We start from the raw sequence: 19,982 nt of genomic DNA, 5'->3' as shown, positions 1-19,982 counted from the left end.
AGATGGTGATGTCCAGGTCATGGTAATAGAAGAGTTCAGACACTTGGGTTTAAAATTCAGAGGAGCTAGTTTTGGATGGGCTATCTGTACTTAAAGGTTGATAAAGTACCAGGAAAGAATGACATGCATCCAAGGATTCGGAAGGAAGTGAAAGTGGAAATTGCAGAGGTGCTGGCCATAATTTTCCAATCTTCCTTGGACTCAGTGGTGCCAGAGAACTGGAGAATTGCAAATGTTACACCCTTGTTCAAAAGAGGGTGTAAAGATAAGCTCAGCAACAACAGTCAGTTTAACCTCAGTGGTGGGAAACCTTTTATAGACAATAATTCAGGTCAAAATTAATAGTCACTTGGGCAAATGTAGGTTAATTAAGGAAAGCCAGCATAGATTTGTTAAGGGAAAATCATGTATAATTAACTTGCTTGAGTTTTTTTAATGAGGTAATGTGTGTTGATGAGGGTAATGCTGTTGTTGTGATATGCAGGGACTTCCAAAAGGCAGTTGATAAAGTGCTGCTCAACAGACTTAAGCAAAGTTAGAACTCCTGAATTATAAGAGAATAGCAACATGGGTATGAAATTTGTTTCCTGTCACTCAGCGTACAGTTGGACGGTTATTTTTCAGACTGGAGGAGAGTGGTTAATAAAGCATATGTCATCCTGGGCTTGGGGCATAAGAGTGCAAAAGCTAGGATGTAATGCTGAACCTAAAACACTGGTTTGGCCTCAACTGGAATATCCCCATCCAGTTCTGTGCACCACATTTTAGGAAGGCTGTGAAGGTAGTAGCGAGGATGCAGAAATATTCACAAGAATGGTTCCAGGGTTGAGGAACTTTGGTTACATAGAAAGATTGGAGAAGTTCACTCACCCGGCTGCTAACACACCCCACCGCCCCCTCATCCCGGTTATCTAACGAGGGAAGATTAGACAGGGCTGGGCCTGTATCCATTGAAGTTTAGAAGAATAAGAGGTGATCTTATTGAAACATAAAACCTTGAGAGGACTTGACAGGGTGGATGCTGAAAGGATTTTTCCCCTTGTGGGAGAGACTGGAACTAGGGGACACAGTTTAAAAACAAGGGGTCTCCCATTAAAGGCTGAGATGAGGAGAAATATTTTCTGAGGGTCGTGAATCTTTGGGATTCTTCCACGGAGAGCAGGGGAGGTAGGGTCATTGAATATTTTTAAAGCCGAGGTAGATAGATCCTTGACTAACAAAGAAGTCAAAGGCTATCGGGGCTAGGTGGAATGTGGAGTTGAGGCCACTGTCAGATCAGCCGTGATCTTATTGAATGACAGCAGGCTCAAAGGGCTGAATGGCCCAACTCATCCTGATTTGTATGTTCATAAGTTAGGACTGCTCTCCTTGGAGAGGAGATTTGGTAGAGATACTCAAAACCAAGAGGGATCTGGACAGTAGATAGGGCAAAACTGTTTTAGAACTAGAGGGCATAGATTTAAGGTAATTGGCAAAAGAAGTAATGGTGACGTGAGGATAAACTTTTCCATGCAGTGACTGATTAGGATTGGGAATGCACTGCCTGAGAATGGTGGAGGTAAATTCAATTAAGGCTTTCAAAAGGAATTTGGATCATTGTCTAAGAAAGGAAAACATAGGGCAATGGCGAAAAGGGAAGGAAGTGGTATTAGGTGAATTGCTCCTTCAGAAGGCCAGCACAGACATAACAGGCTGGTCTCTTTTCATGCTGTAACCATTCTATTGAGTCCAGGATCTTGAGGATTTGAGACCATAAGACGTAGGAGCTGAAGTAGGCCATTCAGCCCATCAAGTCTTCTCTGTCATTCAATTAGATCATTGCTGATCTGATAATCCTCAATTCCACTTTGCTGCCTTTTCCCCATAACCCTTGATTCCCTTACTGATCTCAGCCTCAGATATACTTAACGACCCAGCCTCTACCGCCCTATGCAGTCAAGAATTCCTCAGAATCACTATCCTCTGAGAGAAGAAATTCCTCCTCATCCCTGTTTTAAATGGGCAACACCTTACTCTGAGATTATGCCCTCTGGTCCTAGAGTCCCACAAGGGGAAACAATCTCTCAGCATCTACCCTGTCAAGCCCCCTAAAAATGTTACATGTTTCAATAAGGTCGCCTCTCATTCTTCTAAATTCCAACGAGTACAGGCCCAACCTACTCAACCTCATAAAATCCCTCCATACCCAGGATCAACCTAGTGAACCTTCTCTGGGCTGCCTCCAATGCCAGTATATTTTTACTTAGATAAGGGGACCAAAGATCTTCACAGTATTCTAGGTGTGGTGTAACTAGTGCCTTGTATAGTTTTAGCAAGACTTCCCTATTTTTATACTCCATTCCCTGTGAAATAAAGGCTAACATTCCATTTGCCTTCCCTATTACCTGCAGAACTTGTATGCTAGCTTTTTGTGATTCATGCATGAGAACCCCCAAATCCCTCTGTGCTGCACCTTCCTGCAGCCTTTCTCCATTTAAATAATATTCAGCTCCTCTATTGTTCCTGCCAAAGTGCATAACCTTACATTTTCCCCCATTATATTCCATCTGCCAAGTTTTTGCCCACTCACTTAACCTGTCTATATCCCTCTGTAGACTCTGTCATCCTCACCACTTGTCTTCCTGCCTATTTTTGTGTCATCTGCAAACTCTGTGATGGTACATTCACTTCCCTCATCCAAGTCATTAATATATATTGTAAATAAGAGGAGTTGAGTAAATACTTTGTATCAGTCTTCATGGTAGAAGATACTAATAACATTCCAAAAGCAGTAAATAATCGAGGGACAAAAGAGAGGGGGGAATAAATACAATAACTATCACTAGCAAAAAAGTACTATGGAAACTAATGGGGCTAAAGGCCGATAAGTCCCCTGGACCTGATGGGTTGCATCCTAAGATATTAAAGGAAGTAGCTACAGAGATAGTAGATGCACTGGTACTAATCACCCAAGAATCCCTTAGATTCTGGAAAAGTCCCAGAGGATTGGAAAACTGTCAAAAAAATGAGGGAGAAAATAAACTGAGGGTAAACTAGCAAATAATATAAAACTTTAAGCTAAAAGCTACTGCGGATGCTGGAAATCCAAAACAAAAACAGAATTACCTGGAAAAACTCAGCAAGTCTGGCAGCATATAAAACTTTCCCAATCTTCTGGTTTACCACTAATCTTTGCCACATTGTATGTTTATTTTTTTTCAATTTGATACTATCCTTAACTTCCTTGGTTAACCATGGTTGGTTTATCCCCTTCTTAGAATCCTTCTTGCTCCCTGGGATAAATCTTTGTTGTGAGTCATGAACTTTTTTCATTGTTCATCAACCGTCTTTTCTGCTAAACTCCTATCCCAGTCTACACCAGCCAACTCTGCCCTCATTCCTTTGTAATTACCCTTATTTAAGTTTAGCACAGTTGTTTCTGATCCAAGTTTCTCATTCTCAAGCTGAATGCTAAATTCTACCACATTATAGTCACTGTTTCCTAGGGTATCTTTTACTCTAAGATCACGTATTAAACCTGCCTCATTGCACGTTACCAGATCCAAATTAGCCTGATCCCTGGTTGGATCCACAACATATATTGTCTGGGAAACTATCCCGAATATATGAATTCTATGAATTCTTGCTTGTGACTACCTCTGCCAATTTTATTTTCCCAATCTACATGAAGATTAAAGTCACACATGATTAATGTACTGCCTTTTTTTAAATGCCCTCATTATCTCATGATTTATTCTCTGTCCTACAGTATAGCTACTGTTAAGGGGCTTATAGACTACTCCCATCAGCGTCGTCTTTCTCTTGTTATTTCTTACCTCCACCCACATGGATTCTACATCTTCCGATCCAAGATCATTTCTTGCTGTCGTACTTATTCCATCTCATACCAACAAAGCTACCCCACCACCCTTTCCTTCCTGCCTGTACTTTAGAAAAGTCACATACCCCTGAATATTTAGTTCCCAGCTTTGATCTCTTGGTAACCATGCCTCCATAATGGCTATAAGATCATACCCATTAACCTCTATTTGTGCCATTCATTCATTTATTTTGTTCTGAATACTATGTGCATTTAAGTGAAGAGCCATTAATCTTGCCTTGTTTCAATTTTTTCCCCTTTTGACGCTATTTGCTGCTGCTTTTTTTTAACGTTTGTACACTCTGTCCCTTCCTGCCACACTCTAGGTATCAATACCTAAATAGCTGCCCTGCAAGGCTGCCATATCCTTTTGCTTTGTAAGCCTATGTATCCCTTCTCCAGAATGCACCCCCCACCCTCTCTCATTTAGTTTAAAGCCCTCTCTGCAGCTCTAGTTATTCAATTCGCCAGGACACTGGTCCCAGCACGGTTCAAGTAAAGCCCATCCTACCAGAACAGCTCCCTTCTACCCCAGTACTGGTGCCAGTGCCCCATGAACTGAAACCCATTCCTCACAAACCAATCTTTGAGCCACGCATTTAACTCCTTGACTTTATTGACCCTATGCCAGTTTGCCCGTGGCTCAGATAGTAATCCTGAGATTATTAACTTGGAGGTTCTGCTTTTTAATTTAGCTCCTAACTGTTCAAATTCTTTCAGCAGAACCTCCTAGTCCTAACAATGTCGTTGGTACAAACATGGATGACAACAACTGGATCCCTCCCCTCCCACTCCAAGCTCCCCTCCAGCCCTGAGATGTCCTTAACCCTGGCACCGGGCAGGCAATACAGCCTTCAGGACTAACGCTCACGGCTGCAGAGAACAGTATCTATCCCACTGATTATGCTGTCCACTACCGTTACTACATTCCTTTTTCCTCCCCCAACTTGAATGGCTCCCTGTACCACGGTGCTGTGGTCAGTTTGTTCATCCTCTCTGCAGTTCCTGCTCTCATCCACACTGTGCAAGAACCTCGTAACTGTTGGACAATTGCAGGGCCCGAGGTTCCTCAAATGCTACCCCCTGGATCCCCGTATCTGCCTCACCTGCAGTCACACACTCCTGTCCCTCATCACAGACCAAATCTGAATTACCTAATCTGAGGGATGTGACTGCCTCCTGGAGCAAAGTGTCCAAGTAAATTTCTCCCGCCCTGATGTGGTGTAATGTCTGCAGCTCGGACTCCAGTTCCTCAACTCGAATCTGAAGTTCCTCGAGCTGCAAACACTTATTACAGATGTGTTCACTCTGGATCACCTTGGTGTTCACTCTGGATCACCTTGGTGTTCACTCTGGATCACCTTGGTGTCCAGCAGTTCCCACATGCTGCTGCAGCAGCAACACATCACCCATCCTGCCATCATTATTATATTTTATTTTATTTCATTTATTAATTAATTGCTCTAGTATCCCTGCTCTTTACACTTGAAGAATCCCCCGCTCTTTATACTTTATTGTAATTAATTTTTTTTACACCAGCATCGATCCTATACTTAATCTATTTTTAAGGAGAGAATAAAGACTAGAGACCTCAATACAAACTACAGACTTTACTTTTACTTTAAAGACCAGAAATACTCACCAATCCTACTCGCCAATCAGCTGCTTTCCCTGCACTAGCGTCACGTTGTGGTTCGTGTCGTCACTCCACCACTGGCCTTCCTGCAGGTAGGCCCTCTCAATCTGTGCTTTTTGTCCTCTCCTGCTCACCCATCACTCAAAATATACTATTTTGAGCTTTAGGAATAAAATAAACTTCAACCACTTACCAGATACTCACCAATTAACTAGTTTCTCCTGTAGCAGAGCAAGAATCAATTCCTGGCGGCTGAAAAGGTTTAGGCAAAAGCAACCAAACACCTTTTTCCCTTCTATAAAAACAAAAAACTACTGCGGATGCTGGAAATCCAAAACAAAAACAGAATTATCTGGAAAAACTCAGCAGGTCTGGCAGCATCGGTGGAGAAGAAAAGAGTTGACGTTTCGAGTCCAATGACCCAATTGGGTCATTGGACTCGAAACGTCAACCTTTTTCCCTTCCTTCGCTTAACTCCCTGAAGCGCTCAACTCCCGGCACTGTATTGTAAGTCGCACTCAAGTGCTAAGTTGCACTAAGTTGGCTACTTATATATTCTCCTAACACAAAAGGCCTATCTGAGTCACTTAAAGAATCCAGCTTCAGCTTGTTCTTAACATAGCTACTTTTTCAAGGAATCCTTGAAAAAACCCTGCTTAAGGCTGGCAACTACAGAATTTAAACTGTAGATTCCAGTTTAATGCCAACTGCAAACTAAATTAGGTTTGTACAAAATTAAAATTTAGACTTTCTTACCCAACAACTGCACACCCTCAGTCCTAAAATGGAAACTGAAATTTTACCCAGAACAAAATGCAGCCTCCATTCTGGCTGTGGATCTTAAGACTCGAGAAGCTACAATTTTTACAGTTAACGACAACTGGTTAATCTCCTCCGTCTCACCTGCCAGTCCTCAAGATCATAGTACAACTGCTTTTGTGTAGAAAATGTGTAAAATGCTATAAACATGAGGAAACTAGGCTTGCCATCTCAATAGCCTAAGCACAGCATGCTGTGATTTTGTGGTGGTATGTTTGCTTTTTCTAATAAAACGATAGGTGAAGTCTCTATGATGTGAAAAATTGTAGATTTCTCTATTGTGGGGTTATACAGATTATCATGGCTTTTTCTTAAAGATGTATCTCCCGATCAGTGGGGAAACGATCATGAAGAAGGTGACATCTCGAGCTGATGCACTAGGTTCCCATGCAAATAAGTTATTTTAATTCAGGGTAAATATAATCATGTCTTCCTCATTTGATAAAATTCATTATTTTAGTCATACTTAGAGTAAGGGAGCAATAGCCATTTTGTTTCTGAGGTGAATCATGGATGTCTAGCCACTGAGTAACCAAGGTAGGCAGGAAGTTATGTAAAGGTCCCCATACAGCTTTAAATTCCAGCTGAACGTTAAGTAATAGCAGTTAACTTGGGCTGGATTCCGTTTTTTTTATTTCAGTGAGTCAGCAGAGGCAGAGCACGAAAACCAAGGCTGCAGTAGTGATGGCTTCCATTCTATACACACCCACCACATTGTGAAATCAGACATTTTACTATGAGAAGAGTAAAACTACCCCTGAAGGGTACTACTTAACCTTGTACTCAAGTTCAAAACAGACCTCCAATTTTTTTGGTATTAACTTCAGTTATGTGAAAAAAACATTGGGCCTGGAGTCATAGGAATACTTTTTAGACAAAAGCCCACACAGCATGGACCAGATCTGGATATAGCTGTGAACTTTCCTAAGTAATAGAATACTCAGGATATCTTGAAATAAAGAGAAAACTCACCATAATTTCCTGTTATTTTCCTGTAGTCAATCACCATGTGGTGGCAATACCCTTGGTGTAGTTAAATTTCCTGACCATGCACTCATGGAACATATTTAATCTCATTATGAAGATCTTTGAGGCAACATCTGTGCAGGTTATAAAGACTTAATCAGAAGACAAATTTCAGGGATAAGAAAATAAGGCTTGCTTAACTTTGTTTTGTTAGATACATAATCCTTTCCAAGACCTTATATTAAACCAGAAACAGTGACTTCCAAGTATTACATAGTTGTGTATTATTTACAGCACAGAAACAGGCCACTCAGTGTTTACGCTCCACATGAGCCTCCTCCCATCCTACATCTAACCTCGCTAACATACTGTTCTATTCTTTTCTCCCTTCACACTTCCTCTTAAATGAATCTAGGCTGGTCACCACAATTACTTGTGGTAGTGAGTTCTGCATCTTAATCACTCTCTGGGGTTTTCCTGAATTTCTTGTTGAATTTATTAGTGATTATCATGGCCCCTGGTTCTGATCTGCCCCACAAGTGGAAACACATTCCCAATGTCTACCCTATCAATTTATTTCATAATCTTAAAGCCCTCTCTCAGGTCACTGTCTCAAATCTTCTTCCTCCTAGAAAACTAAGCCCCAGCCTGTTAAGTCTTTCCTGTTGGCTACAATCTTTCAGCCTTGGTATCAATCTTACAAATCTTTTTTGTACCTTCTCCAATGTGTCTCTATCCTTTTCATAGTAGAGAGACCTGGGGGGCTAAAAAGCTGTCAAAATTGAAAGCCAGCATCACGATGCTCATTCAAAGTGATACAGGCAGCATGGAAACCTCATGCTGTCTACCCATTTCCATAATTGTGGCATGCAGCTCAGTGCTGAGCATGTTGCTGAATAGCTAAACGCTTCGGTAAGGAGCCCAAATTCGTGTGAGACTAGCACAACCTAAAATTAGACTTCACTATTTATAGCCAAATTGCTCCTCATAATGGTGCATTCTGGCTGCAGAAGGGGCCAAAACTCTGGACAAGGTCTGACGACCTGGAGGAAGCAGAAATGGTACAACTGTTGAGGGAGTGTGTCCCCAGGTTTTTGGATCACTGATGCAGAAGGTGGACTGGAAGAGATGCTCCCTTCTCTTAGGGCACCAGGATGCCCTCAGACAAGTGCTCAGGAGGTAGTGGGAGCAGGTGGCCATGGAGGTCAATGACATGTCTGTTCCTGAGGACCAGGATTCAGTGTCACAAGAAGTTAATGACCTCATGTGAGTGGTCAAGGTGAATGTATGCTAATATCCTACCAACTGCACCATTAGCTTCTCACAATCCTCCATTCACCAAACCCCTTCACTCACCTATTTGCACAAACCTCACCTCATGATTCAATTCATCCTCTCACACTTAGCACAACTAGAAGTTGAACACTCAAATCTCAAAGTCTGATGACCTATGCCCTTTGGGAGATGTATTTTCATTTTGTGCAATGTCCCTTTAAGACCAAAGTGGGCTGGGGAGTATTCTGAAAGAGGGTTAATTGGTTCCAAGAAATGCCCAAGTGACCTGGGTTGCCATGGGGCTGAACAGCTAAGAAGCAAAGGCAAGGTAATTACCATGGGGTTGGGTCATGCAGTGTGTTCTGTTTGGCGATTCAGAACATTGAACTGTGTAAACAGGAAGCTAACAAGGTTCTCTCTGAACAGAATTTTGTGTTTGGCAGTTTTCAAACAGATCCTGGTCTTGAAGCAGGCCTCCGAGAATAGAGCAGATACTGTGTTGTGTGTGTTTTATAGTTGGAAAGAGCAGACAGTAGAAGACAGGAAAGGCAAGAGATTGTGAATTGGACAAAACTCACTGATGCTGTCAGTGTTGTCAGAGCCCACCAGACAGTTTAAAGGGGCTGGAGAAGGGAGTCTGGGATTCTGTGCCATCAGGATTATCATGATCCACATTCGAGGGAGTTCATAGGTGTGCGCCTTGTCAGTGGTAACCGTGTCTGGGGACTGGGTGAAATATGGTTGCTGGTGAATGCGGCTCAAAGGCCAAAACAATTGGATGGGAATGAGAAATCCTACAGAACAGGCCAAGTTGGAAAGATTGAAATTGCATGTGGTCCCATATTTGTGCATGAAGTAATGCAAGTAATTGTTACTTTGTTGTATCAACTATTTAAAGTGCAATTCACCTTTTGTTCGAAATACCCTTCGCCTGTTAATTAATGTTTGAATTGTGTTTGTTTTAGTTGGTTTGTTACAGATCGTGTTCAATGTTTTCTTACCATTGGTGTTGTGGGCATTTTTTTTTTAAATATCAGCCTCTACAGGGATTGTAATATCATCAGCTATTAAAGTCACATCATCCAAACACACTGTATCACACTCAGTGACACACATCTCTCTTTTGCTGGACCAGGTAGCCTGTAATGGGCGCAGTAGCAATAAAAACAAAGAGTAGGAATAAACAGGTCTTTTTCCGAATGGCAGGCAGTGACTAGTGGGTGCCGACCGCAGTGATCAGTGCTGGGGCCCCAACTATTCACAATATATATATGAATGATTTAGATGAGGGAGCTAAATGTAATATCTCCAAATTTGCAGATGACACAAAGCTGGGTGGGAGGGTGAGCTGTGAGGAGGATGCAGAGATGCTTCAGTGTGATTTGGACAAGCTGAGTGAGTGGGAAAATGCATGACAGCTGCAATATAATGTGGATAGATGTGAGGTTATCCACTTTGGTAGCAAAAACAGGAAGGCAGATTATTATCTGAATGGCTATAAATTGAGAGGGGAATGTACAACGAGACCTGGGTGTCCTCGTACACCAGTCCCTGAAGGTAAGCATGCAGGTGCAGCAGGCGGTAAAGAAGGCAAATGGTATATTGGCCTTCATAGCGAGAGGATTCGAGTACAGGAGCAGGGATGTCTTACTGCAATCATACAGGGCTTTGGTGAGACCACACTTGGAATATTGTGTGCAGTTTTGGTCTCCTTATCTGAGGAAGGATGCTCTTGCTATAGAGGGAGTGCAGCAAATGTTTACCAGACTGATTCCTGGGATGGCAGGACTGACTTATGAGGAGAGATTGAGTCAGTTAGGATTATATTCGCTGAAGTTCAGAAGAATGAGGGGGGATCTCAGGAACCTATAAAACTCTAACAGGACTAGACAGGGTAGATGTAGGAAGGATGTTCCTGATGGTGGGGGAGCCCAGAACCAGGGGTCACAGTCTGAGGATACGGGGTAGACCATTTAGGACTCAGATGAGGAGAAATTTCTTCACCCAGAGAGTGGTGAGCCTGTGGAATTCGCTACCACAGAAAGTAGTTGAGGCCAAAACATTGTATGTTTTCAAGAAGGAGTTAGATATAGCTCTTGTGTGTAAAAACGATAACAATAGGGTAATTATATTAGGTGATTTCAACTTTCCCAACATTAATCGGGATAGACATAGTGTTAAGGGCTTGGATGGAGTGGATTTCTTGAAATGTGTACAGGAGAACTTTTTAGGTCAATATGTAGAGGGTCCAACATTGCTGGACCTAATTCTGGGGAATGAAGCCGGACAGGTGGCTGAGGTGGTGGTGGGCGAGCAGTTTAGTGATAGCGACCACAACATGGTACAGTTTAAGTTTGTTATGGACAAAGAAATCGACAAGTTGCAAAAAAATGTTTTGGATTGGGGGAGAGTGGATTTTAGTAAAATAAGACAGGATCTGGCCAAGGTAGACTGGGAACAGTTACTTGTGGGGAAATATACAGAGGAACAGTGGGGGGTGTTCAAAAAGGAAATGGGGAGGGTACAGGCTCAACATGTTCCCTCTAGGGTGATAGGAAGGAGTAACAATCCCAGAGAACCATGGATGACCAGAGATATTCAGGTTACGATGAGAAGGAAAAGAGAGGCTTTCAGCAGGTACAAGGGGAGCAAATCAGCAGAGGCATTAGTGGAGTACAGAAAGTGCAGGGTGGAGCTTAAGAAAGCAATTAGGAGAGCAAAGAGGGGATATGAGAAAGCTCTGGCTGGTAAAAGTAGGGAAAATCCCAAGATATTCTATAAGCATATCAATGGGAAGCGGATAACCAGGGAAAGAGTAGGGCCCATTAGGGACCAAGGGGGCAACCTATGGGTGGAGCCAGAGGACATCGGTAGAGTGTTGAACAAATACTTCATGTCCGCCTTCACCCAAGAGAATGAGGATGAAGGTATCGAACTCGGGGAGAGAGACTGCGAGGTTCTTTAAAAAGTTGATATAGGGAGTGACAAGGTGTTGGCAGGCTTAAAAGTGGACAAATCTCCAGGTCCGGATGATTTGTGTCCCAGACTGCTGAGGGAGGCAAGGGAGGAGATCGCAGGGGCTCTGACCCAAATTTTTAATTCCTCTCTGGCCATGGGGGAGGTGCCAGAGGACTGGAGAACAGCTAATGTGGTTCCGCTATTTAAGAAGGGTTGTAGGGATAAGACAGGGAACTACAGACCAGTAAGTCTCACGTCAGTGGTAGGGAAACTATTAGGGAAATTTCTGAAGGAGAGTACCTATCTCCACTTGGAGAGGCAAGGTTTGATCAGGGATAGACAGCATGGCTTTGTCGGAGGGAGGTCATGCCTAACAAATTTGATTGAATTTTTTGAGGAGGTGACCAGGTGTGTAGATGAGGGTAGTGCAGTTGATGTAGCTTATATGGATTTCAGCAAAGCCTTTGACAAGGTCCCACATGGGAGACTTTTAAAGAAGGCAAAGGCACAGGGGATACAGGGTAATTTGATAAGGTGGATTCAAAATTGGCTTAGTTCTAGGAGGCAGAGGGTGATGACAGAAGGATGCTTTAGTGACTGGAAGCCAGTGACCAGTGGCGTACCACAGGGATCTCTGCTGGGTCCCCTATTATTTGTCATTTATATAAAGGACATAGATGACTATGTGAGGGGGGGAGGATTAGTAAGTTTGCGGATGACACAAAGATTGGCCGGGTGGTTAACAGTGAGGGTGAATGTCTTGGGCTACAGGAAGATATAGACGAGATGGTCAAATGGGCAGATAAGGGGCAGATGGAATTTAACCCTGAAAAGTGTGAGGTGATACACTTTGGAAGGAGTAATTTGACAAGGAAGTATTCAATTAACGGCATGGCACTAGGAAGTTCTGAGGAACAAAGGGAACTTGGCCTGTGTGTCCATAGATCGTGGGGTGGTGAAAAAGGCATATGGGACACTTGCCTTTATCAATCGAGGCATAGATTACAAAAGTAGGGAGGTCATGTTGGAGTTGTATAGAACCTTGGTGAGGCCACAGCTGGAGTACTGTGTGCAGTTCTGGTTGCCACATTATAGGAAGGATGTGATTGCACTGGAGGGGGTGCAGAGGAGATTCACCAGGATGTTGCCTAGGATGAAACATTTAAATTATGAAGAGAGGTTGGATAGACTTGGGTTGTTTTCGTTGGAAGCAGAGAAGACTGAGGGGCTACCTGATTGAGGTGTACAAGGTTATGAGGGGCATGGACAGGGTGGATAGAGAGCAGCTGTTCCCCTTAGTTGAAGGGTCAGTCACAAGGGGGCATAAGTTCAAGGTGAGGGGCAGGAGGCTTAGGAGGGATGTTAGGAAAAACGTTTTTACCCAGAGGGTGGTGACGCTCTGGAATGCGCTGCTTGGGAGGGTGGTGGAGGCGGGTTGCCTCACATCCTTTAAAAAGTACCTGGATGAGCACTTTGCACGTCATAACATTCAAGGCTATGGGCCAAGTGCTGGTAAATGGGATTAGGTAGGTAGGTAGGTCAGGTGTTTCTCATGTGTCGGTGCAGATTCAATGGGCCGAAGGGCCTCTTCTGCACTGTGATTCTGTGATTCTTGGGGCAAAAGGAATCAAAGGATATGGGGAGAAAGCAGGAGCAGGCTATTGAGTTGGATGATCAGCCATGATCATAATGAATGGCGGAGTAGGCTCGAAGGGCCAAATGGCTTACTCCTCCTATTTTCTATGTTTAAATCAGCAGGGTGCAGGCACAGCTGCACGTGTTGACCCGCACCCCCATAACCAAAACCTCATGGAGAAAACCATGCTGGGGATAATTGGAGTGAGGCTGCAGCTAGTGGCATCACTGACGCCATCAAAAATGACTCTGTTCCTGTCTAGTGCACCTTTCAAGTCCCACTTCACCCTCATCACACAATCTCTACTGTGTTACAAGTTGTGAATGGTGTAACCATGCATCGCTTGCTTCCCTGCGTGCCCACCCCCACCCCTGCTAAAAATTCCCTCAATCCAAATCTCTCCCTATGTACCAATGCTTTTGTGATACCCAATATCTGCCTCCTGGTCAGCCAGTGGTTCCTGAGGCTGAAGGCCGACTGAGGAGGAAGCAACACCATCATTTGATCTGTCATGAAAATGTAATAATTCTTATAATATTATTGTGGTTTATTGTAGAGGTAGGTTAATAATGGGGTTTGGATTAGTTTCTCTGTGTATGTGTGTGTGGGGGGGGTGGTGGTTATAATTGAATTGGAGACAGCTGGTCTGGAGGCTTTGAGTTATCAAAAAGTAGCTAGGCTTGAAATGCTAAATACATAGACATGGCTGAAATTTTAGAACGAGAGGTGTAAGGAAAATTTGCATTTTTAGATAAATTAGATTAGTTTAAATTTCAAAGAGATGGTAAGATGTTACACCTAGCCGGAAGAAGCCTAGCAAAACAGTATTTATTTTTCCAAAAGGTTACTGATAAAATTAGTACTATGAAAAGATTTATATTATGAGAAAAGTAAAGTTGCAAAAACATATGGGAACAATGGAGTTTGCATTATAAAGGGAGAAACATGTATAAAGGTAATGAGCCCATGAGTCAGAAGAGAAGGAATTCTAAGATCTAACAAGTGTGAAAAGCCGCCAGCCTCTGTGCATCAAGTTGCTGTCTACAGGAACCAAAGCTGAGAAAACTCACTTTGAATTATCCTATGCAGGGTGTTGTGTTGCTTTGCCTGGGTCTGTTTAAATCTATTTGTTTTTACTGTTGCCTTAATGGAGGTGTAGCTGGAAGCCAGATTAATTAGGGGTTTTAGGAACTATTATAATAATTTGTAGACTTATGTATGTGCTTGAAATATTTTCTTTTGTTAATAAATGTTTAATTTAGTTTTCTAAAAACCTCTGAAGTCACAGTAGTCTTACTACTTCGGAATTCAAGGTATGCATCTCAAAATAAAATACAAACTGCAAAGCGGTTGTGACCATGTGATCAAGTTTCCCTCATGGATTTGATCCACCTGGCACACATCATCTGCCACATCATAACACATCTGACACAGCTGCCAGCTGAGATACAGGCTCTAATATTTTAAGTAGTACAGAAGCAGGATACGAATGTGGTAAGTGACAAGGCGCAAGTAAGCTGCAGCCAAGGTGGGGGAAAGGATAACACAGGCTCCCTGGAGGGCGTGATCGCAGACTAGTTCTGCAGCAGACCACTTATGAGGACTTTGATGGGGCAAAATACAGAAAAATGTTGATGGCCATCTACACAGAAATGCTTGATGCATTGGCCTACCAGAGGGTTTATTGTCACTATCAAGAAGAATGGAGGAGCCTGGTTCCAACATCAGACAGGGCTTTGCACAGAGCTTAGAGCCCATCTTTTCCAACATGGAACTGGTAGCTAACTCTATAAGAACACTTTTGTGGGGTTGACCATGATGCAGTGTCAGGGAGCCAATGTCTCAGCTTCCACTGCAGCACAAGCAGAAGCCATCCAATGTCTAAATGCTGTACTGGAAGCTCAGCCTGAGGTGATGAAATCTCTGTGTGTTGCTTTTGCAAACCCAGCTCGGTGCCATTCAAGCTCAGATTGCTGCCGTCAAGCTGTGGCTACCAGTGCTCAAAGGTTTTACAGGCTCTCCTGGCAGTCCAGCAATCTGTCCCCCTGCAGTTTAGTTGGATCACTAAGGTGCCTCCACCAAGTGGTAGTGGCATCATGGAGCATGAAGTTGCTGCCCTTTCTCAGGATTACAGCATTCATACTCCCATTGCTGTCAGTACCTTGGTTACTGCCTGTCAACCCAGATTGCTGCCACCAGTGCTGAGATGTTGCATTCCAAAGCCGGCACATCAAGGCCCAGAGCTACTGAAGGGTATCCTGAAAGGCAATCTGCAGTCTTCCCCAGCCTTCCATCAGCTATGCTGCAACCATTGGTGTAGCACTATGTAGGAGCACTAAGGCAAGCAAAGACAACCACAAATCCAACATTCAGGGAAAGCACAAAGTTGTTAAATGAGTATGGTATTGGGTGTTGTTGGATAAAGTTGATGTGGATGTTTGTTTGTGGTGTTTTATTTCAGGATTATGGCCAAGGGAATGCTGCTATATAGCCCTTCATAGAGGGATGGTAAAATTGGCAAGTATTGAAGAAGAGGGACCTGGTATTTCATTCAGGGAGATAAGTCTAATGATGTGCTCATCAACATCCTGTCCAGTATGTGGATGGGCTAGCTGCCTCCTCCATTGTTCCCATTTCTCCTCCTCGTCCTGTTGTGGTTAACAAACCCACTGTTATCCTATAGTGGGCTGTATTCTATATCCAAAATGGAAAGTATTTTTTAATGGACAGTATTCTATAGTGAACGTTGTTCCATAGTGAATGATATCCCAAGTGGACAGTGGACCATGAGCTGGGACGTCTGCTCTGGTGAGTTCTGGCAGATTCTTCCCGAGAGATCCAAACAGTGAAATTGTTCCTTCAGCACACCAATGGTTGATACTGTTCCTTGCTGAAGCACAACTCTCATTGAATGCCTTGACCACGTGTGGTGTGGTGGTGGAGATGAGTCATCAGCCAGGTGTAGAGTGAATAGCCCTTGTTGCCAAGCAGCCACCCTCTGATCCATTGTTGTGGTCGAAGGGTTGTTAGCGCGGCGGCCTGCTACAGGTTGAGGACATCATGACTGCTGCTCGGATAATAAGCATTTACCAGCATGATGTGTTGGGCATGGTCACATAACATCTGCATGTTGAGTGAGTTGTAACCTTCATTAAGATGCAGCACCTGCAAAAGTGTGTGCGCACAGTCAATGCCACCTTGCAGCATAGAGAAGACTGCTATCCTGACAAGCCACATGCCCACTCCTTTTGTTTCTCTCTGTTTAGAGAAGTCAATGAAATTGTCCATGCTGGTATACAGACCCTCTGTGACCTTACAGATGCACTGATGGATGGCAAATTGTGAGGTATTTCTATGTCATCTGTTCCAGTCTAGAAGGATCCGAAGGCTGTGACTCAATTGGTAGCCCTTTCATCTGTGTCAGTAGGTTGGATGTTCAAGTTCCACTCCAGAACTTAAGCATAAAAATACAAATTTGACACTCCAGGGAGTGCTGCATTGTCGGAGGTGCCATCTTCCACATGCAACATTAAACTGTGGCCCTGTCTGCCCTCTTGGGTGGTTGTAAAAGATCCCACAGCATTCTTTCAAAGAAGAGCAGGGGAGTTATCCTGGTGTCTTGGCCAACATTTATCTCCCAATCAACATCGTAGAAGATGATTACCTAGTCATTATTGTATTACTGTTTGTGGGAGCTTGCTGTTTGCAAATTGGCTGCCATGTTTCTCATATTACAATAGTAACAACACCTAATTGGCTGTAAAGTGCTTTTGGATGTCTGGTAGTTGTGAAAGGCGATATATAAATGTAAGCCTTTCTTCCTAGCAAAACAAATTCAGGGCCATGATCACCTTGACGGCCACTGGCAGTGCCTCCTTATCCTGCTCTGAGGTTACAAGTCTGGTTCCAAGAGGTAGCACAGTCCTGTGACCAACTCCTTGGTGAAGCACTGCTGCCAAACACACACATTGTTCCTAGTGAGTAGGAAGACCCTGGTAAGATCTCCTGTTGAGAGCCCTCCTCCCTCTGTGAGCAGCATGTATTCTTTGCAGCCTCTGCTTCATATCTCTCTGCTGCTAACCAAGGGGGAACTATAACTATAGCCCCGATAACTGGGAGAAAGTGGGGTACTAGGAGGCCTTGTAGTAACAGCCAATGCCTTACCAACTTTTAACAACTTTTCTTAAATCTTCCAACAATCTATTACTTCCACAAACTTTGCAAAAGCCAGTACGTGATAATCATGTAATCTGCGAGTTAGATGGATCCCTTTAGATGGGGATGGTGGGATCAGAGGGTCACTCATGCAGCTGAACACATGTTCCAGTGTGAATGAGGGTGTTACAGCAGTGAGTAGAAAAATGGCAGGTTTTGCATCAAACTGTTACCCTCAACAGCATGGCGATCTGTGTCGGCCCTGCCAGAAGTGTCTGGGAGTGGCATAGATGTCATTCTTCACCTAATATGGCACCCATAGTGCCTAGTGCTCCCATGCAGTGAGAGTGGAATACCTGAACTGGCAGCCACAGCTAATGGCAGTGAGTACCACAAGATGTCGAAGCAGCTGGTGACTTTAGTCACCAAGAAGTCTCCCAAGAAGCAGAGGAAATCTCGCAAGCAGAGCTATTCCACTTACATGTACAGAGTGCTAACCCAGGTCCACACTCCCACCAGGATCTCGGCCAAGGCCACGAGCATAATGAATTCCTTCGTTGTCGACGTTTTTGAGTGCATTGCCTACGAGGCTTCACACCTCATTCACTACAACAAGTGCCACACCATCTTGACCAATGAGACCCAGAACACCATCCGCCTCATGCTGCCAGGGGAACTGGCCAAACATGCTGTCTCCGAAGGCACGAAAGCGGTCACCAAATGCACCAACTCCGATCATTAGATCGATCATTCTAAAGATTAATTTTTAAAAACACGCAATGCTACCCCAGTGACTACAGAACACCATGGAGCAAGTTGCTGACTTTCAATGGAGCAAACTGCAGATGGTCTCACAGGATGTCCTTGAGCAGCTCTGGGGCTAGAAGGCCCAGAAACTGACTATAATTATCTTGGTGTGGGTGGCAACAGCCTGGGTTGGCGTAGAGGCAACAGCAAGTGTACTGACAGAGTGACAGTGGTGGGACATGAATGCTGTCACGCTGAGAGTTATCCCATTCCCACAGAACAATACCTCAGCAATGCTAGTAATTTACTCCAAACACAGATTGCTGGACTACTACAGAAACCTGCAAGCCTCATTGAGCATTATCAGCACCCATGATGGCAGCTGTCTGAGCCTGCATGCCAGTAGACATGGATTTCATGACCTCCATCAAGCTTCCACTCAGCAGAGGCATTGGGAGAGTTTTGCCTGCGATGCAGTGGAAGCTGAGACAGTGGCCACCAGGTGTTGCATTATAGCTGGGTCTGTAGTGTTGTCATGGAGTTGACCACCACTTCCACAGTGGAAAGGGCTCCAAGCTCTGCATAAAATCCAAACACATCTTCCCCTCACCACTCCCCATCAGAATTCCATAGTGACCGTTCCCTCCGGGACACCCTGGTCAACTCCTCCATCACCCCAACACCTCATCCCCTCCCAACGCACCTTCCTATACAATCACAGAAGGTGCACTACGTGCCCCTTTACCTCCTCCCTCGCTCAGTCCTTTCAGGTGAAGCAGCACTTCACTTGCACTTCAATTTAGTCTACTGTATTTGCTGCTCCCAGTGCAGTCTCCTCTACATTGGGGAGACCAAACATAGACTGGGTGACCACTTTGCGGAACACCTTCACTCAGCCCACAAGCATGACCCAGATCTTCCTGTCGCTTGCCATTTCAACATATCATCTTGCTCTTATGCCCACATGTCCATGGAACTGCAATGTTCCAGTGAAGCTGAACACAAACTGGAGGAACAGCAACTCATCTTCCAGTTAGGCACTTTACAGCCTTTCAGGCTTAACATTGACTTCAGATCATGAGCTGTCTCCTCCATCTTGACCCCCTTTTTTAATCCTTTCTTCAAATTTATTTATTGTTTTTAAAATTAAAATTAATTAATATTTATTTATTTATTTATTGTTTTTTTTCCCCCAACCACCACCCCCCTCCCCAACTGCCCCCACAGGGCCATCTGTCACTTGTTTCTATGTTGTGCTTTCACAGAGCTTGTTCTGCCATTAACACTTTCTGCCCTCTTACCTTTATGTCACTATCAGCACCTTCTTTACCCTTTATCACTACCGTTAACACTCCCTTTGTCTTGTGTCCATGATGGCATCTTTGTCACTGTCTCCTTAGCCCCCACCTATCGCTACCTTCTACTTTGCTCCAACCCCCTTAAACAGTATAAATTCCATCACATTTCTACTTCGCTTCAGCTCTGAAGATGAGTCATACGGACTTGAGGTGTTAACTCTGTTTCTCTCTCCACAGATGCTGCCAGACCTACTGAATTTTTCCAGCACTTTCTGTTTTTGTTTCAGATTTACATAGAAACATAGAAAATAGGAGTAGGCCATTCGGCCCTGAGAGCCTGCTCCGCCATTCATTATGATCATGGCTGATCATCCAACTCAATTGCCTGCTCCCGCTTTCTCCCCATATCCTTTGATCCCTTTTGCCCCAAGAGCTATATCTAACTCTTTCTTGAAAACATACAATGCTTTGGCCTCAACTACTTTCTGTGGTAGCGAATTCCACAGGCCCACCACTCTCTGGGTGAAAAAATTTCTCCTCATCTCAGTCCTAAATGATGTCCAGCATCCAAAGCATAAAAGCTCTCTGCCATGTTGGAGCTGGATTCCCCAAGCTCTCGCCAGCGACAGGAGA

General features: G+C 43.9%; 1 protein-coding gene across 1 annotated transcript; it reads left to right on the top strand.

Moving 5' to 3' along the window:
* The first annotated feature begins 17,701 nt into the window (after positions 1-17,701).
* On the top strand, positions 17,702-18,046 carry LOC144691876 (histone H2B 5-like). The gene has a single exon (XM_078560452.1). It carries the CDS (start codon positions 17,702-17,704, stop codon positions 18,044-18,046), a length of 345 nt encoding a protein of 114 aa, XP_078416578.1.
* The last annotated feature ends 1,936 nt before the right edge of the window (positions 18,047-19,982 follow it).

The sequence above is a fragment of the Cetorhinus maximus genome, chromosome 16 (genome assembly GCF_964194155.1).
Source record: "Cetorhinus maximus chromosome 16, sCetMax3.hap1.1, whole genome shotgun sequence".
NCBI classification, from domain to species: Eukaryota; Metazoa; Chordata; class Chondrichthyes; order Lamniformes; family Cetorhinidae; genus Cetorhinus; species Cetorhinus maximus.
The sequence above is the reverse complement of the archived record's forward strand: the minus strand, read 5'-3'. Positions and strand labels throughout refer to the sequence as shown.